The following is a 26,438-nucleotide window of genomic DNA, read 5'->3' as shown; positions in this document are numbered from 1 at the left end:
ATTGTTGCTCCTGTTAATCCCTTGTTCACTCTTGACTCCCCTTCATCCTATGTCAGGTATGGTGTAGAAAATTTTTGTTTCTCACAAGAACCCCTGTTCTCCCAATGTTTTGTACTTTGGGATGATGGGGCATCTTTGATTTGAATGTGATGTGCCTGGTATCTTTAATAGTAGTTTGAATCGCTAGGATCCAGATAATCAGACATCTGGATAAACTATATTTTTTTTGGTAAATCACAATAGAATAACAAGATAAACTTCACACTTTTTCAATTTTGCGTTGCTTTATGCCAGTTTCATATACCATAGGGATTAGTCATGTGCAGGAGCTTTTCAGAGTAAAGGGGAATGTGGTATATGAAAAATCAGTGGTGCAGCATTTCTTCTTGATTGGATCCCAAATATTCAATGAAAGTAGGTTGATCTGAGTGAAGGGGGAATAGCATGATTAAGTAATTAAGTAGATCATATTTTAAGCATCCTTTAAGCCTTTTGGTAGCTTTTCCTCAAAATTGTCTTCAGTGGATTGCTATATGATGTTTGCTAGATCATTATTTTTATGGCATGCTAACATATTTGGTTCCATGAAGTTTTTTAAGGTTAGGTTAGCTTAATCTCATGTACTAACCACAAATCTGTACTCTTAATGCTATTTCTTTCTTTTAGAGCAAAGTTGTGTATTTTGAGTGTTACTCCTATGATTTTCACACTAATTAGAGCTCAATCCTGAGGTCAGTCCTTAGTTTTTATGGGTCAGGATAGGCCAGAAATAAAAGCACTAGAGATGTATAACTTATACAGTGTAGTTGGAATTAGGGGTTGGATAAAGTAAAGAATGCCCTCGTGGGAAGGATATTGATGTCAAGGAAGCATTAGATTTTTTTTTTTTTTTTAATGTTTGGTCAAGTAGAATGTATGGTAGATGATAGGTTAGTCAAGAATACATATATAGACATATAGCTGATGGTGTAAGAAAAGGAGACCATGGAAGGGATACATAGATGTAGTGAGAGAATGTTTAAGGGCCAGAGATTTTACATGTGAAGAACTGGAGGAATGATACATGATTAAATGCAATGAAACTGTTTTGTGTGTGATGGTGGTAATGTTAATGTAGATATAGTAGTAGTTAGTATGGAAGTTCAGATGTTACTTTAAAAGCCAGGATGTGGATTAGGGGCATATATGATTGAGATGAGAAGCTGTATGCATGTCATTCAATTCTTATGTGAATTGAGTTCAAGATCGTAGATTGATAAAGTACATAGGATGATAGGACACATGTGGTCATTGAAATGTTGAAAACCTTTTCATACTAGGCAAGCAAAATTTCTTGGGGATGTTGTCACTTATCTTTCTTTTTCTCTTTGCAGTTACCGGGCCCATTTGTAAAGCTGTACCTGAGAGTACTCTTTGGTGATTACCACTACCTTATTGCAATCTCCTTAATAATGTCATACATTATTAGGCTCACTATCTTTCAAAATATTTATATTTTTCTATTCTGTTTTCTCATATTCCTTGAGAGTCTTTTACATATTCTTCCTCTTATTGATTCTATAATGTTTTCTTTAGGTATTTTTAACCATTTCACATTTTGTTCATGATGCCAGTATCAAATATTACTTCAGTTTTTTAAAACAGAACAAAACTGTGCAGTTGCACAACAGGTGTTTTGGGAATGCTTTTAAGATCTCTGATACCAAAATATAGATCATGCAATGAAAAGTATGGACAAAATTTTGTAGTGGATAAAGTAGTGTTTTACCTAATTGGTAAACTATCAGTGTTTCCTCTGTCGTTTTTACTTAGAACTTTTTGTTTGATGAATTGATAATCAGAGTTTTTATTTTTATATTGCTAAATGCCTCAATAGCACAAACAAAGATTGACTTCATTTACACAGAACTACTCTGTACCTGTATGATATACTGAAACCAGAACCTCTTTGTATGTTGTGTATTTTGATACCTGTATATGTTAGTAAATCTTCGCCAACTGGTTAGATTTTTACTTTGATTTGTTTTATATCGTTGTGTTGTGAATGGTGAATGATTAATCTATCTCTAATTATATTTTTCCTCATTTCTGTGGGTAAAGCAAGTGCATACAGATATGCACCGTTTTAGAGAAATGATTTTGCAGAATTGTGGTCCCAATCCCATAGACTAACAAATTGAAAGGATGCTCTCATGTTGTGTTAGGTTTGCTTCCTTTATTAAAAGATGTTACAGTTTCTGAATTGATTTTTAATTTCTCTGTACACATTGAATATCTGTAGAATTGTTACTAAGACTTTTTGAACATGTTAGTCTTAAATTTCTCAGCCAGAGTCTATCATTGTATTTTCCCTTAGCCTTCAATATTTGTGAATTTATGTTTTATGGTAAACCCAGCATGATAGTCTTTAAGATTGTTTAATGGACTCGGCACAAATAGTTTATATCCTTATAGTAAACCCAGCAGAAATATCAATAAACTTTTTTGTAGCCAGAGATTTCATCTGTTCATGTACCTCTTTATTTAAAAAGTATATACATCTGTAAGTCGTTGTAGACAGGGCTTTCAAGTAAGTGTTCCATTTGTCATATTTAGTAATGGCTTTCTCCATTCATATTTTCTTGAAATACCAATATATATTGATAGTGGATGTGTAAAAGTATTTACTCGTGAATCTGGGAATAGGAAGGAAAGAGATGGTGAAGAATGACAAGTATTTTGATTGGGAAGGGTCTATTGCTTTTGCAAAAAAAATATTGGCATTGAATATGTAAAAGTGTGATTTGGTGAAGAGTGAAGAAGTTGTGAAAGCCTTGTGGAAGATGTGGTGGCGGGATCAGATGGCTTAACACTTGAATTTATTAAGAGAAGGGGGTGACTGTGTTGTTGATTAGATAGTAAGGATATCCAGTGAAATGCCTGAGGATGGGTGGAATGCATGTAGAGTGCCATTGTACAAAGGCAAAGGAGATAGAAGTGAGTGTTCAAACTACAGAGGCATAAATTTCCTGAGTAATCCTGGAAAATTGCATGGGAGGTATTAATTGAGAGGGGCAAGGCATGTATGGAGCATCAGATTAGGGAGGGGCAGTGTGGTTTTAGAAAGAGTAGAGGATGTATGGATCAGGTGTTTACTTTGAAGAATTTATGTGAGAAATACATAGAAAAACAGATGGATTTGTATATAACATTTATGGATCTGGAAAAGGTATATGATAGGGTTGATCCCTTTCGTTGATATAAGATGAAGTTCACCCTATCGTAGAAGTCTGGAATGTTGGTTATGTATGACATCCGTTTTCAAAAACCGTGTCTCTTTGTTAGAAAGTTTCACCTATGCAACAAGTCATTTATTTGCTTTCTGAACATCTTTTCCATTGGTGTTCAAACCACACTTGTCAGTAGTTCCGTGCAGTTTCTCCGATCCCCTTTCTTAAATCTAAGCTTTCACTGATTCACAGTACATGCATTTTCCCAGGCACATCCCTTTACAAATTTGGGTAGAGGTGTACATATATCTGTCTTTTCTGAGGTCTACCTCTTCTTATACAGATAGACAGACATATCAGATGGAGGAAGAAATTAGGAAATGGGAATCAAATCAGAGATCATGAAAAGGGGTTATCTGATGGAGAGGGAAATTGGGAATTTATGAAGTATAACTATAGGTTATGATAACTAAAACCAACTCAGTTAAGGGGTTTCAAACTGAATGTAAGTAAAGGAGAAAAGGCTCAATAAAAGAGAAGTGTCACAGAAAATGGTCAAAAGGGTCTTCTGTGGATGCCCTTGAGATATAACAAGAAGAAATGTCCATAGCACAAAGAATGTTGGTAATAGAAAGCAAGAGCAAATTTTGGGCCTTTTCATGAGAAACAGAGGATTTTGTCTAATTCGATTTGGAAGATACCATAGGATGGTGAATGAAAGGTGCACAGAAAATAAAGTGAAGCTACAGAATGATATACACTGTTGGAGGTAGAATGATAAGGGAAATGTTTTTGTAAGATGGGAAGTATTAGAAATTACAGTGTTCAGGATCAAAGCATATTTGCAAAAATGGAGATTTTAAGTAAACTTGGAGGTATGAAGTTGACAAAATGAGCAAATAAGGAATTAGCTGACAAGTGTGTTGCACCAAAATTAGGAACATTAGTGAAGCAGGAGATAGATAGGCATAGATTTTGATGATATTGGAACTGGAGGAAGGCCATATTACAGTTATAGACGAAAAGGAGTAGAAGGATGAAATACTGATTAAAAGACCTTTAGAGACTACAAACATGTCAAATGTGGTATTTGAAGTAAAAATTGAGAAACGTCAAAACAAAAATGATGCCACCATAATTATTACATTTTATATATAGTTATATAACCAGGAGATAGTAAAGCAGGCTAAGAAATTTGCAAGGATGGATGAATTCAGTAGGTTATTCATCAAGTTGACATGCCAAAGGGAAACATAGAAAAAAGTAAAGAATACATTTAAGTAGCAAAAAATTGGAAACATCAAAAGAGGTTAAAAGATGGAAGAATTCTACCAGTACCTTAGAAATGTCAAGAATATTAAATTATGGGAATGTTAGATTGAAAGTAAAGTATACTAATGCAGATGGACTGTTGGTAAGTAGAAAAGAGCTGGACTTCAAAGATCAAACTAAGGAGAACAAACATGATACTGTTGCATTGGTGGAAACAAAGCTCACTACAGAGATTCAGTCTGACCTAATCTGTCCAGATGGATATGTGATTGCAAGAAGGGAAAGAAGACAAAGTATGAAGGTGATTGGTCTTCTTGATAAGGAACAATATGTAATTTGAAGAGTAATTGTGGGAAAAAACTGCAGTTTTGTTGAACTTTTAATACCCCAAAAGATGATAGTGAACCAGAACAAATATACAAAGGTAACATTAAAGGAAGTCACAATGGTAGATGAAGCAGTGTAATATGCATTTCTTAGAGATGATAAAGTTATGGTAATAGGGAATTTTAGTCATAAAGAGTAATAGAGTGGGAGGTTATTACCAGACTCCGCCTGTTCGTAATTGCATCACGAGTCAAGTTACCTTTGGCAAGGCCGTACCATCGGAATACAATCGTGTCAAAGCACTCCTTATTCCAAAGAAGTCTATCCTTTCCCTACTACTAATTGTGGTGAATCCTTTGTGCTACAAGAGTCTGGTAATAGTAACAGTTAGGAGTTCATTTTACTGATTCATGAATATGCCAAGACCAATTTCCATGAAAGTTCTGTTGTTACCCAGGACCATTCTAAAGGCATCTGCATCCCTGGATTGCACTACTTCATTAAGAGTGAGAAGTTCTCAGACAAGATTGCACTGTTGATATCACCAACAGTTAAATTTATAGGTATACATTTATTTTTTCTTTTGAAGGATTAAAAGGGTTGGAAATTATAAGAATACATTAATCATCGTTATTATTTAGTTTATTGTATGGATGAAGGGATAGTTTTGTCCTTGATAAAAACATGCAAACATAACTAATAACCCATAATAATGATATAAACAAAAGTTTAATTGATGGGAAAATAATGGACACTATTCTTCTTAGTTTTGCTAAAGCTTTTGATAAAGCAAACTATAGAATATTACTTCAGAATGTGGCAACTCAAAATATAAAAGGAAAAATAAGGAAATTCAAATTAGTTGCATATGGAAACTTATGTGAGGAAGATGAACTGTCTTGGGTACCATAGGGAACAGTTCTGGCTGCAGTACTTAAAGCAATCATGATCCTAGATGTGGTAAGGAAGTAAGAGAGAATGTAGTCAGATGTTTCACTTATATGAGAATAAGTAAAGCAGTAGTGTGGAAGATCAAGAAAAATTCCAAAAGACTTGAATGAGATCTGCAGTGGGCAAATGAGAACTTAATGGAATTTGATGAAGAGAAATTTGAATATGATAGGTATGGGTATGGGTCAGCTTATGCTGAAAGAAAGAGCGTGAAGCAAATGTTAAAGATATGGCAATAATTATAAGTGAAAAACTTAAATTCAAGGAACATTGAAAAGATAGTGCTTTCAAAACAATGCATGAGTTGAATGATATTGAGAGCAGTTGCAACAAGAGACAGACACTGAATGATGAAAATTTTTAATGTTTATATAAGAAGTAATCTTAAATACTCTATTGTATGGTCCTCAGTAAATCACACCAATAAACAAAATAGAGAGAATGCACAAATTTCTAACAAGTGATGTAAATGAAATGGAGCATATGGATTTCTGTGAATGATTGAAAGAACTTGAGTTTACAGTCTTGAACGTCGGAGGGAGAGATGTACAGCAAGATATGCGTGGCAACAAATAGAGGGAATAAAAGACAATGCTTTGAACCTGAAAGCAACCAAATAAGTATAATACAGAATTGTTAACTGAGAAATCCCAGAAATGTATCAAAAATGCAAAAGACAAAGACACATGAATGGCCTGCAGGGAAGTTGGAATCATGATTTGATGCGATTCTGGGTGATCTAAGCCAGCATTTCATTAAGTATGCTAAGGTTATATATTTCCAAATTAATGTTATTAACAGTGTCATAACCCACTTACTTATATCCGGAGATAATGTAAGTATAAGACATCATAAGACATCGAAAAACCTGTGCATTCTCTGCATTAAAACTGAAATAATTTACTGGAGAAAATGCAACATAACTATGGATTTTTATACATGATGTCAATGTACGAAGGAACAGAGAAGGGGGGCCAAATAAGGATATTCCCTCTAAGGCTCAGTCCTTTTTTGTTAATGCTTCCTCACTAATGTGGAAAATGGCGAATATGCATGAAAAATTTTTTATATATTATTATATATATTATACCTAATTGCTATTTTCCGTGTCAGCGAGGTAGCGCAAGGAAACAGACGAAGAATGGCCCAACCATTCATATACACATATATAAACATAAACATATATATGTATGCACATATACATACATATACATTTCAACATATACGTATATATACATACACAGACATATACATAAATACACATGTACATATTCATACTTGCTGTCTCCATCCATTCCTGTCACCACCCTGCCACACAGGGAAATAGAAGCCCCCCTCTTGCACATATACATACATATACATATCAACACATACATATGTAAACATACACATATGCAGACATTACATAAATACACATGTACATATTCATACTTACTTGCCTTCATCCATTCTTGTCACTACCCAGCCCCACAGGAAAACATCTTCGCTATCCCTGCTTCTGAACTCCGTTCCCTTCGGGAACCCTCATCAAAAGTCTCCACTCATCCCTGTCCTTACATACCTCACTTGCATACACCATTCCATGCATTCTTCCACCATTTCTACTCCTCTAGTATTCTGGAATTATAAAATGAAAGAAAGAGAAAGTCTTTTATTGCTGTTAAGTTTCAGAAATATAATGCTATGGAACCATGGACTGAAATGAAATTGTTTTATCCACAGCTTGCAAAATTCCTTGTGTCAGCAAGTGAGAGCATGTCATAAGTATAATGTCATCATTATTGGTGCTGGAGCTGCAGGTATTGGAGCAGCAAGAGAGCTTACTAGACAAGGCATTAACTCTATTCTTATTGTTGAAGGTTAGTGCTTGACAGGTATGCCTTAATTATAAGGAGTTTGAAAGCATTTGGTGAACTCATGATGTCTTTATAGGTGCCATGTGATGATGTCCATATTTATATAATGCCTTTCTGTCCCAGGTTTCCCTTCTGAGGGAGGGCTCCATAAGTGCCTTATCCACTAGCTCGGGTGAGTGTAGGACACTTGAGGAGTAGATGCTTAGTGTCAAAGTTGCATCATGGTCATAATGGGTCTTGTTTGTTTAATTGTCATTTGCAGTGTTTGGGAAATTTGTTTATATATATATATATATATTATATATATATATATATATATATATATATATATATATATATATATATATATATATATAAAAAGATGTTCTGGAAGGAGGTAGATAAAGTGCGTAAGACAAGGGAGCAAATGGGAACTGCGGTGAAGGGCGCAAGTGGGGAGGTGATAACAAGTAGTGGTGATGTGAGAAGGAGATGGAGTGAGTATTTTGAAGGTTTGTTGAATGTGTTTGATGATAGAGTGGCAGATATAGGGTGTTTTGGTCGAGGTGGTGTGCAAAGTGCGAGGGGTAGGGAAAATGATTTGGTAAACAGAGAAGAGGTAGTGAAAGCTTTGCGGAAGATGAAAGCCGGCAAGGCAGCAGGTTTGGATGGTATTGCAGTGGAATTTATTAAAAAAGGGGGTGACTGTATTGTTGACTGGTTGGTAAGGTTATTTAATGTATGTATGACTCATGGTGAGGTGCCTGAGGATTGGCGGAATGCGTGCATAGTGCCATTGTACAAAGGCTCAAATTACAGAGGTATAAGTTTGTTGAGTATTCCTGGTAAATTATATGGGAGGGTATTGATTGAGAGGGTGAAGGCATGTACAGAGCATCAGATTGGGGAAGAGCAGTGTGGTTTCAGAAGTGGTAGAGGATGTGTGGATCAGGTGTTTGCTTTGAAGAATGTATGTGAGAAATACTTAGAAAAGCAAATGGATTTGTATGTAGCATTTATGGATCTGGAGAAGGCATATGATAGAGTTGATAGAGATGCTCTGTGGAAGGTATTAAGAATATATGGTGTGGGAGGCAAATTGTTAGAAGCAGTGAAAAGTTCTTATCGAGGATGTAAGGCATGTGTACGTGTAGGAAGAGAGGAAAGTGATTGGTTTTCAGTGAATGTAGGTTTGCGGCAGGGGTGTGTGATGTCTCCATGGTTGTTTAATTTGTTTATGGATGGGGTTGTTAGGGAGGTAAATGCAAGAGTCCTGGAAAGAGGGGCAAGTATGAAGTCTGTTGGGGATGAGAGAGCTTGGGAAGTGAGTCAGTTGTTGTTCGCTGATGATATAGCGCTGGTGGCTGATTCATGTGAGAAACTGCAGAAGCTGGTGACTGAGTTTGGAAAAGTGTGTGGAAGAAGAAAGTTAAGAGTAAATGTGAATAAGAGCAAGGTTATTAGGTACAGTAGGGTTGAGGGTCAAGTCAATTGGGAGGTGAGTTTGAATGGAGAAAAACTGGAGGAAGTGAAGTGTTTTAGATATCTGGGAGTGGATCTGGCAGCGGATGGAACCATGGAAGCGGAAGTGGATCATAGGGTGGGGGAGGGGGCGAAAATCCTGGGGGCCTTGAAGAATGTGTGGAAGTCGAGAACATTATCTCGGAAAGCAAAAATGGGTATGTTTGAAGGAATAGTGGTTCCAACAATGTTGTATGGTTGCGAGGCGTGGGCTATGGATAGAGTTGTGCGCAGGAGGATGGATGTGCTGGAAATGAGATGTTTGAGGACAATGTGTGGTGTGAGGTGGTTTGATCGAGTGAGTAACGTAAGGGTAAGAGAGATGTGTGGAAATAAAAAGAGCGTGGTTGAGAGAGCAGAAGAGGGTGTTTTGAAGTGGTTTGGGCACATGGAGAGGATGAGTGAGGAAAGATTGACCAAGAGGATATATGTGTCGGAGGTGGAGGGAGCAAGGAGAAGAGGGAGACCAAATTGGAGGTGGAAAGATGGAGTGAAAAAGATTTTGTGTGATCGGGGCCTGAACATGCAGGAGGGTGAAAGGAGGGCAAGGAATAGAGTGAACGTCCTGCATGTTCAGGCCCCGATCACACAAAATCTTTTTCACTCCATCTTTCCACCTCCAATTTGGTCTCCCTCTTCTCCTTGCTCCCTCCACCTCCGACACATATATCCTCTTGGTCAATCTTTCCTCACTCATCCTCTCCATGTGCCCAAACCACTTCAAAACACCCTCTTCTGCTCTCTCAACCACGCTCTTTTTATTTCCACACATCTCTCTTACCCTTACGTTACTCACTCGATCAAACCACCTCACACCACACATTGTCCTCAAACATCTCATTTCCAGCACATCCATCCTCCTGCGCACAACTCTATCCATAGTCCACGCCTCGCAACCATACAACATTGTTGGAACCACTATTCCTTCAAACATACCCATTTTTGCTTTCTGAGATAATGTTCTCGACTTCCACACATTCTTCAAGGCTCCCAGAATTTTCGCCCCCTCCCCCACCCTATGATCCACTTCCGCTTCCATGGTTCCATCCGCTGCCAGATCCACTCCCAGATATCTAAAACACTTCACTTCCTCCAGTTTTTCTCCATTCAAACTCACCTCCCAATTGAATTGACCCTCAACCCTACTGTACCTAATAACCTTGCTCTTATTCACATTTACTCTTAACTTTCTTCTTTCACACACTTTACCAAACTCAGTCACCAGCTTCTGCAGTTTCTCACATGAATCAGCCACCAGCGCTGTATCATCAGCGAACAACAACTGACTCACTTCCCAAGCTCTCTCATCCCCAACAGACTTCATACTTGCCCCTCTTTCCAAAACTCTTGCATTCACCTCCCTAACATCCCCATCCATAAACAAATTAAACAACCATGGAGACCTCACACACCCCTGCCGCAAACCTACATTCACTGAGAACCAATCACTTTCCTCTCTTCCTACACGTACACATGCCTTACATCCTCGATAAAAACTTTTCACTGCTTCTAACAACTTGCCTCCCACACCATATATTCTTAATACCTTCCACAGAGCATATATATATATATATATATATATATGTATATATATATATATATATATATATATATATATATATATATATATATATATATATATATATATATATGAAGGGCGTAAATGGGGAGGTGATAACAAGTAGTGGTGATGTGAGAAGGAGATGGAATGAGTATTTTGAAGGTTTGTTGAATGTGTCTGATGACAGAGTGGCAGATATAGGGTGTTTTGGTCGAGGTGGTGTGCAAAGTGAGAGGGTTAGGGAAAATGATTTGGTAAACAGAGAAGAGGTAGTAAAAGCTTTGCGGAAGATGAAAGCCGGCAAGGCAGCAGGTTTGGATGGTATTGCAGTGGAATTTATTAAAAAAGGGGGTGACTGTATTGTTGACTGGTTGGTAAGGTTATTTAATGTATGTATGACTCATGGTGAGGTGCCTGAGGATTGGCGGAATGCGTGCATAGTGCCATTGTACAAAGGCAAAGGGGATAAGAGTGAGTGCTCAAATTACAGAGGTATAAGTTTGTTGAGTATTCCTGGTAAATTATATGGGAGGGTATTGATTGAGAGGGTGAAGGCATGTACAGAGCATCAGATTGGGGAAGAGCAGTGCGGTTTCAGAAGTGGTAGAGGATGTGTGGATCAGGTGTTTGCTTTGAAGAATGTATGTGAGAAATACTTAGAAAAGCAAATGGATTTGTATGTAGCATTTATGGATCTGGAGAAGGCATATGATAGAGTTGATAGAGATGCTCTGTGGAAGGTATTAAGAATATATGGTGTGGGAGGCAAGTTGTTAGAAGCAGTGAAAAGTTTTTATCGAGGATGTAAGGCATGTGTACGTGTAGGAAGAGAGGAAAGTGATTGGTTCTCAGTGAATGTAGGTTTGCGGCAGGGGTGTGTGATGTCTCCATGGTTGTTTAATTTGTTTATGGATGGGGTTGTTAGGGAGGTAAATGCAAGAGTCCTGGAAAGAGGGGCAAGTATGAAGTCTGTTGGGGATGAGAGAGCCTGGGAAGTGAGTCAGTTGTTGTTCGCTGATGATACAGCGCTGGTGGCTGATTCATGTGAGAAACTGCAGAAGCTGGTGACTGAGTTTGGTAAAGTGTGTGGAAGAAGAAAGTTAAGAGTAAATGTGAATAAGAGCAAGGTTATTAGGTACAGTAGGGTTGAGGGTCAAGTCAATTGGGAGGTAAGTTTGAATGGAGAAAAACTGGAGGAAGTGAAGTGTTTTAGATATCTGGGAGTGGATCTGGCAGCGGATGGAACCATGGAAGCAGAAGTGGATCATAGGGTGGGGGAGGGGGCGAAAATTTTGGGAGCCTTGAAAAATGTGTGGAAGTCGAGAACATTATCTCGGAAAGCAAAAATGGGTATGTTTGAAGGAATAGTGGTTCCAACAATGTTGTATGGTTGCGAGGCGTGGGCTATGGATAGAGTTGTGCGCAGGAGGATGGATGTGCTGGAAATGAGATGTTTGAGGACAATGTGTGGTGTGAGGTGGTTTGATCGAGTAAGTAACGTAAGGGTAAGAGAGATGTGTGGAAATAAAAAGAGCGTGGTTGAGAGAGCAGAAGAGGGTGTTTTGAAATGGTTTGGGCACATGGAGAGAATGAGTGAGGAAAGATTGACCAAGAGGATATATGTGTCGGAGGTGGAGGGAACGAGGAGAAGAGGGAGACCATATTGGAGGTGGAAAGATGGAGTGAAAAAGATTTTGTGTGATCGGGGCCTGAACATGCAGGAGGGTGTAAGGAGGGCAAGGAATAGAGTGAATTGGAGCGATGTGGTATACAGGGGTTGACGTGCTGTCAGTGGAGTGAATCAAGGCATGTGAGGCGTCTGGGGTGGACCATGGAAAGCTGTGTAGGTATGTATACACGTGTGTGGACATGTGTATGTACATGTGTATGGGGGGGGGGGGTTGGGCCATTTCTTTCGTCTGTTTCCTTGCGCTACCTCGCAGACGCGGGAGACAGCGACAAAGTATAAAAAAAAGAAAAAAAAAAAAAAAAAAAATATATATATATATATATATATATATATATATATATATATATATATATATATATATATATATTTATTTATTTATTTTGCTTTGTCGCTGTCTCCCGCGTTTGCGAGGTAGCGCAAGGAAACAGACGAAAGAATGGCCCAACCCACCCACATACACATGTATGTACATACACGTCCACACACGCACATTTGCATACCTATGCATCTCAATATATACATATATATATATACACACACAGACATATACATATATACACATGTACATAATTCATACTGTCTGCCTTTATTCATTCCCATTGCTACCCCACCACACATGAAATAGCAACCCCCTCCCCCCCTCATGTGCACAAGGTAGCGCTAGGAAAAGACAACAAAGGCCACATTCGTTCACACTCAGTCTCTAACTGTCTTGTAATAATGCACCGAAACCACAGCTCCCTTTCCACATCCAGGTCCCACAGAACTTTCCATATATATATATATTTATATATTTTTTTTTTTTTTTTTGCTTTGTCGCTGTCTCCCGCGTTTGTGAGGTAGCGCAAGGAAACAGACGAAAGAAATGGCCCAACCCACCCCCATACACATGTATATACATACGTCCACACACGCAAATATACATACCTACACAGCTTTCCATGGTTTACCCCAGACGCTTCACATGCCCTGATTCAATCCACTAACAGCACATCAACCCCGGTATACCACATCAATCCAATTCACTCTATTCCTTGCCCTTCTTTCACCCTCCTGCATGTTCAGGCCCCGATCACACAAAATCTTTTTCACTCCATCTTTCCACCTCCAATTTGGTCTCCCACTTCTCCTCGTTCTCTCCACCTCCAACACATATATCCTCTTGGTCAATCTTTCCTCACTCATTCTCTCCATGTGCCCAAACCATTTCAAAACACCCTCTTCTGTTCTCTCAACCACGTTCTTTTTATTTCCACACATCTCTCTTACCCTTACGTTACTTACTCGATCAAAGAAAGATATATATATATATATATATATATATATTTATATATATATATATATATATATATATATATATATATATATATATATATATATATATATATATATATTCCAGCGGGGGGCTGGAAATCCTCCCCTCTCGTTTTTTTTTTTTTTAATTTTCCAAAAGAAGGAACAGAGGGGCCCAGATGAGGATATTCCAAAAAAGGCCCAGTCTTCTGTTCTTAACGCTACCTCGCTAACGCGGGAAATGGCAAATAGTTTAAAAGAAAGAAAGATATATATATATATGCAGGAGGGTGAAAGGCGTGCAAGGAATAGAGTGAACTGGAACCATGTGGTATACCGGGGTCGACGAGCTGTCAATGGATTGAACCAGGGCATGTGAAGCGTCTGGGGTAAACCATGGAAAGTTGTGTGGGGCTTGGATGTGGAAAGGGAGCTGTGGTTTCGGTGCATTATTACATGACAGCTAGAGACTGAGTGTGAACGAATGGGGCCTTTGGTGTCTTTTTCTTGCATTACCTCGCACACATAAGGGGGGGAGGGGGTTGTTATTTCATGTGTGGCGAGGTGGCGATGGGAACAAATAAAGGCAGACAGTATGAATTATGTACATGTGTATATATGTATATGTCTGTGTGTGTATATATATGTGTACATTGAGATGTATAGGTATGTATATTTGCGTATGTGGACATGTATGTATATACATGTGTATGTGGGCAGGTTGGGCCATTCTTTCGTCTGTTTCCTTGCGCTACCTCGTTAACGCGGGAGACAGCGACAAAGCAAAATAAATTAGATAAAAATATATTTTTTTTTTTTTTTTTTTTTTTTTTTATACTTTGTCGCTGTCTCCCGCGTTTGCGAGGTAGCGCAAGGAAACAGACAAAAGAAATGGCCCAACCCCCCCCCCCCCATACACATGTATATACATACGTCCACACACGCAAATATACATACCTACACAGCTTTCCATGGTTTACCCCAGACGCTTCACATGCCTTGCTTCAATCCACTGACAGCACGTCAACCCCGGTATACCACATCGCTCCAATTCACTCTATTCCTTGCCCTCCTTTCACCCTCCTGCATGTTCAGGCCCCGATCACACAAAATCTTTTTCACTCCATCTTTCCACCTCCAATTTGGTCTCCCTCTTCTCCTTGTTCCCTCCACCTCCGACACATATATCCTCTTGGTCAATCTTTCCTCACTCATCCTCTCCATGTGCCCAAACCACTTCAAAACACCCTCTTCTGCTCTCTCAACCACGCTCTTTTTATTTCCACACATCTCTCTTACCCTTACGTTACTCACTCGATCAAACCACCTCACACCACACATTGTCCTTAAACATCTCATTTCCAGCACATCCATCCTCCTGTGCACAACTCTATCCATAGCCCACGCCTCGCAACCATACAACATTGTTGGAACCACTATTCCTTCAAACATACCCATTTTTGCTTTCCGAGATAATGTTCTCGACTTCCACACATTCTTCAAGGCCCCCAGGATTTTCGCCCCCTCCCCCACCCTATGATGCACTTCCGCTTCCATGTTTCCATCCGCTGCCAGATCCACTCCCAGATATCTAAAACACTTCACTTCCTCCAGTTTTTCTCCATTCAAACTCACCTCCCAATTGACTTGACCCTCAACCCTACTGTACCTAATAACCTTGCTCTTATTCACATTTACTCTTAACTTTCTTCTTCCACACACTTTTCCAAACTCAGTCACCAGCTTCTGCAGTTTCTCACATGAATCAGCCACCAGCGCTGTATCATCAGCGAACGACAACTGACTCACTTCCCAAGCTCTCTCATCCCCAACAGACTTCATACTTGCCCCTCTTTCCAAAACTCTTGCATTTACCTCCCTAACAACCCCATCCATAAACAAATTAAACAACCATGGAGACATCACACACCCCTGCTGCAAACCTTCATTCACTGAAAACCAATCACTTTCCTCTCTTCCTACACGTACACATGCCTTACATCCTCGATAAAAACTTTTCACTGCTTCTAACAACTTGCCTCCCACACCATATATTCTTAATACCTTCCACAGAGCATCTCTATCAACTCTATCATATGCCTTCTCCAGATCCATAAATGCTTCATACAAATCCATTTGCTTTTCTAAGTATTTCTCACATACATTCTTCAAAGCAAACACCTGATCCACACATCCTCTACCACTTCTGAAACCACACTGCTCTTCCCCAATCTGATGCTCTGTACATGCCTTCACCCTCTCAATCAATACCCTCCCATATGATTTGCCAGGAATACTCAACAAACTTATACCTCTGTAATTTGAGCACTCACTCTTATCCCCTTTGTCTTTGTACAATGGCACTATGCACGCATTCCGCCAATCCTCAGGCACCTCACCATGAGTCATACATACATTAAATAACCTTACCAACCAGTCAACAATACAGTCACCCCCTTTTTTAATAAATTCCACTGCAATACCATCCAAACCTGCTGCCTTGCCGGCTTTCATCTTCCGCAAAGCTTTTACTACCTCTTCTCTGTTTACCAACTCATTTTCCCTAACCCTCGCACTTTGCACACCACCTCGACCAAAACACCCTATATCTGCCACTCTATCATCAAACACATTCAACAAACCTTCAAAATACTCATTCCATCTCCTTCTCACATCACCACTACTTGTTATCACCTCCCCATTTGCGCCCTTCACTGAAGTTCCCATTTGCTCCCTTGTCTTACGCACTTTATTTACCTCCTTCCAGAACATCTTTTTATTCTCCCTAAAATTTAATGATACTCTCTGACCCCAACTCTCATTTGCCCTTTTTTTCACCTCTTGCACCTTTCTCTTGACCTCCTGTCTCTTTCTTTTATACGTCTCCCACTCAATTTCATTCTTTCCCTGCAAAAATCGTCCAAATGCTCTCTCTTCTCTTTCCTAATACTCTTCATATATATTATATATAATATATATTATATATATATATATTATATATATATATATATATATATATTTTTTTTTTTTTTCAAACTATTCGCCATTTCCCGCATTAGCGAGGTAGCGTTAAGAACAGAGGACTGGGCCCTTTTTTGGAATATCCTCACCTGGCCCCCTCTGTTCCTTCTTTTGGAAAATTAAAAAAAAAACGAGAGGGGAGGATTTCCAGCCCCCCGCTCCCTCCCCTTTTAGTCGCCTTCTACGACACGCAGGGAATACGTGGGAAGTATTCTTAATCCCCTATCCCCAGGGATAATATATATATATATATATATATATCGCTACCTCGCAAACGCGGGAGACAGCGACAAAGTATAAAAAAAAAAAAAATATATATATATATATATATATATATATATATATATATATATATATATATATATATATATTTTTTTTTTTTTATCGAGGATGTAAGGCATGTGTACGTGTAGGAAGAGAGGAAAGTGATTGGTTCTCAGTGAATGTAGGTTTGTGGCAGGGGTGTGTGATGTCTCCATGGTTGTTTAATTTGTTTATGGATGGGGTTGTTAGGGAGGTAAATGCAAGAGTTTTGGAAAGAGGGGCAAGTATGAAGTCTGTTGGGGATGAGAGAGCTTGGGAAGTGAGTCAGTTGTTGTTTGCTGATGACACAGCGCTGGTGGCTGATTCATGTGTGAAACTGCAGAAGCTGGTGACTGAGTTTGGTAAAGTGTGTGGAAGAAGAAAGTTAAGAGTAAATGTGAATAAGAGCAAGGTTATTAGGTACAGTAGGGTTGAGGGTCAAGTCAATTGGGAGGTGAGTTTGAATGGAGAAAAACTGGAGGAAGTGAAGTGTTTTAGATATCTGGGAGTGGATCTGGCAGCGGATGGAACCATGGAAGCAGAAGTGGATCATAGGGTGGGGGAGGGGGCGAAAATTCTGGGGGCCTTGAAGAATGTGTGGAAGTCGAGAACATTATCTCGGAAAGCAAAAATGGGTATGTTTGAAGGAATAGTGGTTCGAACAATGTTGTATGGTTGCGAGGCATGGGCTATGGATAGAGTTGTGCGCAGGAGGATGGATGTGCTGGAAATGAGATGTTTGAGGACAATGTGTGGTGGGAGGTGGTTTGATTGAGTGAGTAACGTAAGGGTAAGAGAGATGTGTGGAAATAAAAAGAGCGTGGTTGGGAGAGCAGAAGAGGGTGTTTTGAAGTGGTTTGGGCACATGGAGAGGATGAGTGAGGAAAGATTGACCAAGAGGATATATGTGTCGGAGGTGGAGGGAACAAGGAGAAGAGGGAGACCAAATTGGAGGTGGAAAGATGGAGTGAAAAAGATTTTGTGTGATCGGGGCCTGAACGTGCAGGAGGGTGAAAGGAGGGCAAGGAATAGAGTGAATTGGAGCGATGTGGTATACCGGGGCTGACGTGCTGTCAGGGGATTGAATCAAGGCATGTGAAGCGTCTGGGGTAAACAATGGAAAGCTGTGTAGGTATGTATATTTGCGTGTGTGGACGTATGTATATGCATGTGTATGGGGGGGGGTTGGGCCATTTCTTTCGTCTGTTTCCTTTTTTTTTTTTTTTTTTTTTTTATACTGTTCGCCATTTCCCGCGTTAGTGAGGTAGAGTTAAGAACAGAGGACTGGGCCTTTTTTGGAATATCCTCACCTGGCCCCCTCTGTTCCTTCTTTTGGAAAATTAAAAAAAAAACGAGAGGGGAGGATTTCCAGCCCCCCGCTCCCTCCCCTTTTAGTCGCCTTCTACGACACGCAGGGAATACGTGGGAAGAATTCTTAATCCCCTATCCCCAGGGATAACTTTACATATACATCCACAATTTTAATCTTTAATCTCAATAATAGGCACACTATAATACAACCTCCAAAGTTAATCATTATTTTCTTCAATATGCATGCAAATCAACACAAGTAAATTCTGTCATATGTTTAGTGTTAAATCAGTTTCACTACAAACAATAAAAATCCAGCAAAACATTTCACTGAAAAGAGAATCAGATTTATCAAAAAGATGAATTCCTTCATCATCACAGATATATGTAGAGAAAACTCCAGAGTAACTAAAGTTGCTGTCAGAAACTTTAGACAATATACAGTTATTACAAAATTACAATTTGGATATGCATGCTGACAGGTAGACCTAAAGACACAAGTTTATGATTTATATACAACAAAATTCCCTAAACCAGTAAGTCAATGAACACACTACGATGAGAGGGTTTGAAACACCATCATTGATAAATCTTATTTTCACACATTCTAGCATGGTATTGAGATCAAATATGATGCACCATTTTAAAAAGTAATCAAGTATTGCTCAGGTTTGAATATGTGGTACATGAAGATGTTACAAGAGCAAAGATGAGACAAGACCTAAAGAGGAAATACATTGTGGAAAATACACAATTTCTACAGTAACACAGACTGGGAAATGGATTTCTGTAGCCACGAACCAGGGAACTATGGTAGAGAGTTCTGAAAAATTTACAATGAAGTAGGGACAAGCATACCTCTGTCCTTATATACACAGAGGGAAGGTTGAGAAAGAGGGAAGATTGGTTTAATAAGACATGTCACAAAGCAAAGGAGCTTCAAGATGTGCTGTGACACAGTTATAGGGAACATTCCAACCAGCCAGCAGTTTTAAAGTATTAGAGAGCAAAGAACAAGTATAGCATGATATGAAAAAAAGACCAGAGAAATGTTGAAAAGAATATTATGGACAAGGCAGAAGAAAATCCAAAACTTTACCAAAAAGTCCTTAAGAATAAATAGCCAGTTACAAAGCATGCTTAGGAATTCAGAAAGATGCATTGCAAGACATTTCTTTCACATTATCTCCCATCATTTCTTTCAAATATTCCTCTATCTTTTACAAACTTCATCCTTTGTTAGGCCTGCCTAGCAAACTTTCACTCCCTCCTAATACCTCTCTTCTACTCTAAAAAAAAGTCACCTAAATATATATATATATATATATATATATATATATATATATATATATATATATATATATATATATACATATTTTAACTTTATAAAATGGGAAACAGGAGTCATGCAGGGGGTGCTCATCCTCCTCGAAGGCTGAGATTGGGGTGTCTAAATGTGTGTGGATGTAACCAAGATGAGAAAAAAGGAGAGATAGGTAGTATGTTTGAGGAAAGGAACCTGGATGTTTTCGCTCTGAGTGAAACGAAGCTCAAGGGTAAAGGAGAAGAGTGGCTTGGGAATGTCTTGGGAGTAAAGTCAGGGTTGGTGAGAGGACAAGAGCAAGGGAAGGAGTAGCACTACTCCTGAAGCAGGAGGTTTGGGAATATGTGATTGAGTGTAAGAAAGTAAACTCTAGATTGATATGGGTAAAACTGAAAGTGGATGGAGAGAGATGGATGCCTATGCACCTGGTCATGGGAAGAAAGATCATGAGAGGCAAGTGTTTTGGGAGCAGCTGAGTGTGTTAGCAGCTTAAATGCACGAGACCGGGTTATAGTGATGGGTGAATTGAATGCAAAGGTGAGTAATGTGGCAGTTGAGAGTATAATTGGTGTACATGGGGTGTTCAGTGTTGTAAATGGAAATGGTGAAGAGCTTGTAGATTTGTGTGCTGAAAAAGGACTGGTGATTGGGAATACCTGGTTTAAAAAGAGAGATATACATAAGTATACATATATAAGTAGGAGAGATGGCCAGAGAGTGTTATTGGATTACCTGTTGATTGATAAGCACATGAAAGAGACTTTTGGATATTGATGTGTTGAGAGGGGCAACAGGAGGGATGTCTGATCATTATATTGTGGAGGCGAATGTGAAGATTTGTAGAGGTTTTCAGAAAAGAAGAGAATGTTAGGGTGAAGAGAGTGGTGAGAGTAAGTGAGCTTGGTAAAGAGACTTGTGTGAAGAAGTACCAGGAGAGATTGAGTGTAGAATGGAAAAAGGTGAGAACAAATGATGTAAGGGGAGTGAAGGAGGAATGGGATGTATTTAGAGAAGCATTGATGGCTTGCGCAAAAGATGCCTATGGCATGAGAAAGGTTGGGGATGGGCAGATTAGAAAGGGTAGTGAGTGGTGGGATGAAGAAGTAAGATTGTTAGTGAAAGAGAAGAGAGAGGCATTTTTATCGAGGATGTAAGGCATGTGTACAAGTAGGAAGAGAGGAAAGTGATTGGTTCTTAGTGAATGTTGATTTGCAGTAGGGGTGCGTGATGTCTCAATGGTTTTTTAATTTGTTTATGGATGGGGTTGTTAGTGAGGTGAATGCAAGAGTTTTGGAGAGAGGGGCAATTATGCTGTCTGTTGTGGATGAGAGGGCATGGGAAGTGAGTCATTTGTTGTTTGCTGATGTTACAGCGCTGGTGGCTGATTCGGGTGAGAAACTGCAGAAGTTGGTGACTGAGTTTGGTAAAGTGTGTGAAAGAAGAAAGCTGAGAGTAAATGTGAATAAGTGAAAGAAGAGAGCTGAGAGTAAATGTGAATAAGAGCATGGTTATTAGGTACAGTAGGGTTGAGGGACAAGTCCGTTGGGAGGTAAGTTTGAATGGAGAAAAACTGGAGGAAGTGAAGTGTTTTTAGATATCTGGGAGTGGATTTAACAGCAGATGGAACCATGGAAGCGGAAGTAAGTCACAGGGTGGGGGAGGAGGCGAAAGTTCTGGGAGTGTTGAAAAATGTGTGGAAGGCGAGAACATTATCTCGGAAAGCAAAAATGGTATGTTTGAAGGAATAGTGGTTTCAACAATGTTATTTGGTTGCGAGGCATGGGCTGTAGATAGGGTTGTGCGGAGGAGGGTGGATGTGCTGGAAATGAGATGTTTTAGGACAGTGTGTGGTGTGAGGTGGTTTGATCGAGTAAGTAATGAAAGGGTAAGAGAGATGTGTGGTAATAAAAAGAGTGTGGTTGAGAGAGCAGAAGAGGGTGTATTGAAATGGTTTGGTCACATGGAGAGAATGAGTGAGGAAAGATTGACAAAGAGGATATATATGTCAGAGGTGGAGGGATTGAGAAGTGGGAGACCAAATTGGAGATGGAAGGATGGAGTGAAAAAGATTTTGAGCGATCAGGGCCTGAACATGCAGGAGGATGAAAGGCATGCAAAGAATAGAGTGAATTGGAACGATGTGGTATACTGGGGTCGATGTGCTGTCAGTGGATTGAACCAGGGTATGTGAAGCGTCTGGGGGTACACCATGGAAAGTTTTGTGAGGCCTGGATGTGGAAAGGGAGCTGTGGTTTCGGTGCATTATACATGACAGCTGGAGACTGAGTGTGAATGAATGTGGCCTTTGTTGTCTTTTCCAAGCATTACCTCGCGCACGTGCAGGGGGAGGGTGTTGTCATTTCATGTGTGGTGGGGTGGTGACGGGAAGTAATAAAGACAGCAAGTATGAATTATGTACATGTGTATATATGCATATGTCTGTGTATGTATATATATGTATATGTTGAAATGTATAGGTATGTATATGTGCGTGTGTGGACATGCATGTATATGCATGTGTATGTGGTTGGGTTAGGCCATTCTTTCGTCTGTTTCCTTGCGCTACCAGGCTAATGTGGGAGACAGCGCCAAAGTATAATAAAATATAAAGTAAATAATATATGTATTTACTTATTGCAGTATATTTCTTTTACTGAAGGGAAGAGGATTAATATATAAAGCAGTATTACCTTACACAGGAAATGATCGTATTGGTGGTCGTGTGAATACCACTTTGATGGCACCTGAAGTTGTCGTGGAATTAGGGGCCCAGTGGATCCATGGAGAAGAGGGTAATGCAGTTTTTCAATTTGCAAAATCCAGAAACTTGATTCATGATAAGTTGTCAGTTGATGGCAAAGGTGAGTGCTAGCATCAAATTTGCTGTGATCACTTATGATGCTGCTGTTTAAAAAGAGATCTCAGCTATTTTGCATGATTTGAAAAAAGCATGAGTGATGTCAGTATTCTAAAGAATTAGAACATTTAAAGCTTTTTTCTTTGTAGCTATTGTATTTACAGTGCCTTGTCATTAGGTCACTTCTTTGTGGAAAATGGAAAGAAAATACCTGAGAAAGTGGTTACTCAAGTTATGAAGGTACTGAGGGAAGCAGATGATGAATGCGGGAAGTACTGTTACAGCAAAAAGTTTGAAGGGCTAGCACAACTATCAGTTGGAGACATTTTCAGTAGAAAGTTTTCTAAGTATCTGGCAGCTTTTAAGTGTGATTCACCTGAGACCAAGAAAGTGAAGAAGGCCTTATATCATTGGGGCTTGAGGTTAGTAAATGCATACTCATATACCTTATTTAGAATTTTATTAGTTTCAGCTGACAGTTGCTTCACCTGCCTGTAATGAAACCACTTTTTTGATATGCTACAATTACTTTTACATGTTTAGGGGATTTTCATTGTACATTAATATTTATGTGTGATTACCAATTGATTGTTATCTAACCTGAGGCATATTCTACCTTGATGCAATTGGTATAATCCATGGAGGGGTCCTCCATACTGCAAACTTTCATATTGTGGGCCCCAAAAATAATGCATCAAGAAAAATGTTTTTCAGGCGTTTTCTGTTTGTCATAAATAGATTTCTTCACTTGCTTCCATCATCAAGACTGATGGTGTTGTACTGCACTAAAAACAAAATTCAGTATCAAAACAATGTGGCAATTATATTTTTTGATGTAACATTTGAAATACTATTTTTTAGTTTTCCTGTTATTCTTTGACAGTGTACACAATTCAAAAGTTTAGAGTTCATTATAGCTTCATTTAGATGTGGTTTCTATCTGGGCTTGACATAGGTGCTGTTTTTCACTTTTATGATTGATGTATCACTTATATAACAGAAAACAGTTAAATACTCCAGTTCCTTCAGGAAAGCAAATTATGTTATAAGTTTTGTTCTATTCTGTCTCTAAACGTACCTTTATTTTCTTAGTTACAAGCTTGAAAAAGAGGATAGCTATTAAAGAACTGGAAACTTTCTGTTGGCCTTAAGTTTTGTCGATTTTTGTTACATTGAATATTATTATTATTATTATATAATGATTTTTAAATCAAATACTCAAATTTCTATAACTGATTAGTATGGACAGGCCTCCTAAGGAACTTCCACTGAGTATTTTGATTTTGTTTCTGCTGCCTTTAACTTTGCATGTTCTAATGTCCAGATCGATACCATTATAGAAGTGTTACTTCACATGTTTTACTTACCAAGTAGAAACATGGTAAGTAACAGGTATAATTACATGTTTGTATTGTTATAGATTTTAGATCATTATTTCAAGTGTGGAAGCCTTTTATTATACTATATTCAAGTTTTGAAAAATCTAACTATTAGCCCAAAAATACCCAGAAATATTACTTATAATTCTTATCATTTTTCTTTGCTGTCAGATGTGTTCTCTTTTTCAGATGGCATAGAATTGATAATGCATGTGATTCTCTTCATCAGCTCTCAGCTAGATGTTGGGGGACCTTCATCTTTTGTCCTGGAAATGAGAATATGAATCCTAAGTCTGGGTTTATATCCATTTTGCATGACATGTTGGCAGAAACAAGAGCCGATGTGAGACTTAACAGTGAAGTCAAAAGGTGAGTAGCAGTTTTTGATAGTATTAGCCATCTTTCTTTTATCTGTTTATCATGACATCTTTTACATTTTGGTGATCCTATGTTCAGTCTTCAATGGTTTTTATGAAATAGTTAATGGACAATTATATTGATGATTTCGAAGGAGCAGATGGGTAACAAAATTTTTCAGTTTCTCTAGGAACACAGCTTTATTAGATCCATAGTTTCACCTATATGTCAAGACATATATAGGAATTCACATTTGAAATAGGGGAGTCTATTTGGGGGTTTATGATTTGACTCGGAGATTCATTGTTACTCACACACAACTACCCCAGTAATTTGGGCTTACAATATAAGGATTCACATGATACAAGAAAGTAAGAAACACACCCGGTGATATTTATAAAAAGCAAGGATATTACCAGAAAAATTCAGAATATGCTTCCAGTGTATATTTACACACATAAAACAATGTTTTTCTAAGCCAAAAGAATGTAGTATATACAATGAGATGATCATGGGCATTGTGAGATTTCAGATTTCTTAAACTTGCTGTAAAACATTTGGTAAATACATTGCATTATACCAAAGCATATGGCTATTAGAATTGTGATAGCTGGTATGTGAAGTAATGGAGATGACAGTAGAAGAACATAGTTTCAAAAAACAGAATACTGTAGCATCTCATTAAACATGGGGTGGGAGACCTGTACCACCATACCTTTTTCATGCTTGATTGTAGATAATACACTCAGATGACCTTACATATGATATCATTATCTAAACAGAATTAGCATGTCTCATTAATGAAAGGCTGGAAGCTTTAGATATATAAATTTCACTTATTACCTGAGAATAGGAGGCAGGAGACCGGATTGGGGGTGGAGGGATGGAGTGAGGGGGTAGCAATGCTGTGTTCTTGTGGAGCACAGTAGCACCAGGAATGGTTTGAAGGCAAGGAAGTATGAATATGTACGTGTGTATATATGTATATGTATTTATATGTTATTTATATATTTATTTTGCTCTGTCGCTGTCTCCTGCGTTAGCGCAAGGAAACAGACGAAAGAAATGGCCCAACCCACCCGCAAACACTTGTATATACATACATGTCCACACACGCAAATATACATACCTATACATCTCAACATATACATATATATACACACACCGACATATACATATATACACATGTACATGTGCCTTTATTCATTCCCATCACCACCCCGCCACACATGAAATAACAACCCCCTTCCCCCCTCCTGTGTGCGAGGTAGTGCTAGGAAAAGACAACAAAGGCCACATTCGTTCACACTCAGTCTCTAGCTGTCATGTAATAATGCACCGAAACCACAGCTCCCTTTCCACATCCAGGCCTCACACAACTTTCCATGGTTTACCCCGGACGCTTCACATGCCCTGGTTCAATTCATTTACATCATGTCGACCCCGGTATACACATTCTTTGAGTTCACTCTATTCCTTGCATGCCTTTCACCCTCCTGCATGTTAATGCCCTGATCATGCAAAATCTTCTTCACTCCATCTTTCCACCTCCAATTTGGTCTCCCACTTCTCCTCATTCCCTCCACCTCTGACACATATATCCTCTTGGTCAATCTTTCCTCACTCATTCTCTCCATGTGACCAAACCATTTCAAAACACCCTCTTCTGCTCTCTCAACCACACTCTTTTTATTACCACACATCTCTCTTACCCTATCATTACTTACTGGATCAAACCTCCTCACACCACATAGTGTCCTCAAACATCTCATTTCCAGCACATCCACCCTCTAGCGCACATCTCTATCCATAGCCCACGCCTCGCAACCATACAACATTGTTGGAACCACTATTCCTTCAAACATACCCATTTTAGCTTTCCGAGATAATGTTCTCGACTTCCACACATTCTTCAAGGCTCCCAGAATTTTCGCTCCCTCCCCCACCCTATGATTCACTTCCGCTTCCATGGTTCCATCCGCTGCCAAATCCACTCCCAGATATGTAAAATACTTCACTTCCTCCAGTTTTTCTCCATTCAAACTTACCTCCCAATTGACTTGACCCTCAACCCTACTCTACCTAATAACCTTGCTCTTATTCACATTTACTCTCAACTTTCTTCTTTCTTACACTTTACCAAACTCAGTCACCAGCTTCTGCAGTTTCTCACATGAATCAGCCACCAGTGCTTTATCATCAGCGAACAACAACTGACTCACTTCCC

General features: G+C 38.9%; 1 protein-coding gene across 7 annotated transcripts in view; it reads left to right on the top strand.

Annotated features, from left to right (window-relative positions):
- The window catches only part of LOC139764588 (uncharacterized), an 86,423-nt gene that overhangs the window by 41,962 nt on the left and 18,023 nt on the right, over positions 1-26,438 (top strand). For all 7 annotated transcript variants that reach the window (XM_071691423.1, XM_071691420.1, XM_071691422.1 and 4 more), the window contains exons 11-14: positions 7,482-7,618; positions 22,318-22,479; positions 22,654-22,897; positions 24,044-24,223. In XM_071691423.1, coding sequence (XP_071547524.1) covers positions 7,482-7,618; positions 22,318-22,479; positions 22,654-22,897; positions 24,044-24,223 — 723 coding nt within the window. The remainder of the gene's footprint in view (positions 1-7,481; positions 7,619-22,317; positions 22,480-22,653; positions 22,898-24,043; positions 24,224-26,438) is intronic.

The sequence above is a fragment of the Panulirus ornatus genome, chromosome 50 (genome assembly GCF_036320965.1).
Source record: "Panulirus ornatus isolate Po-2019 chromosome 50, ASM3632096v1, whole genome shotgun sequence".
NCBI classification, from domain to species: Eukaryota; Metazoa; Arthropoda; class Malacostraca; order Decapoda; family Palinuridae; genus Panulirus; species Panulirus ornatus.
Note: the sequence above shows the minus strand (reverse complement) of the source record. Positions and strands in the feature narration are given on the sequence as shown.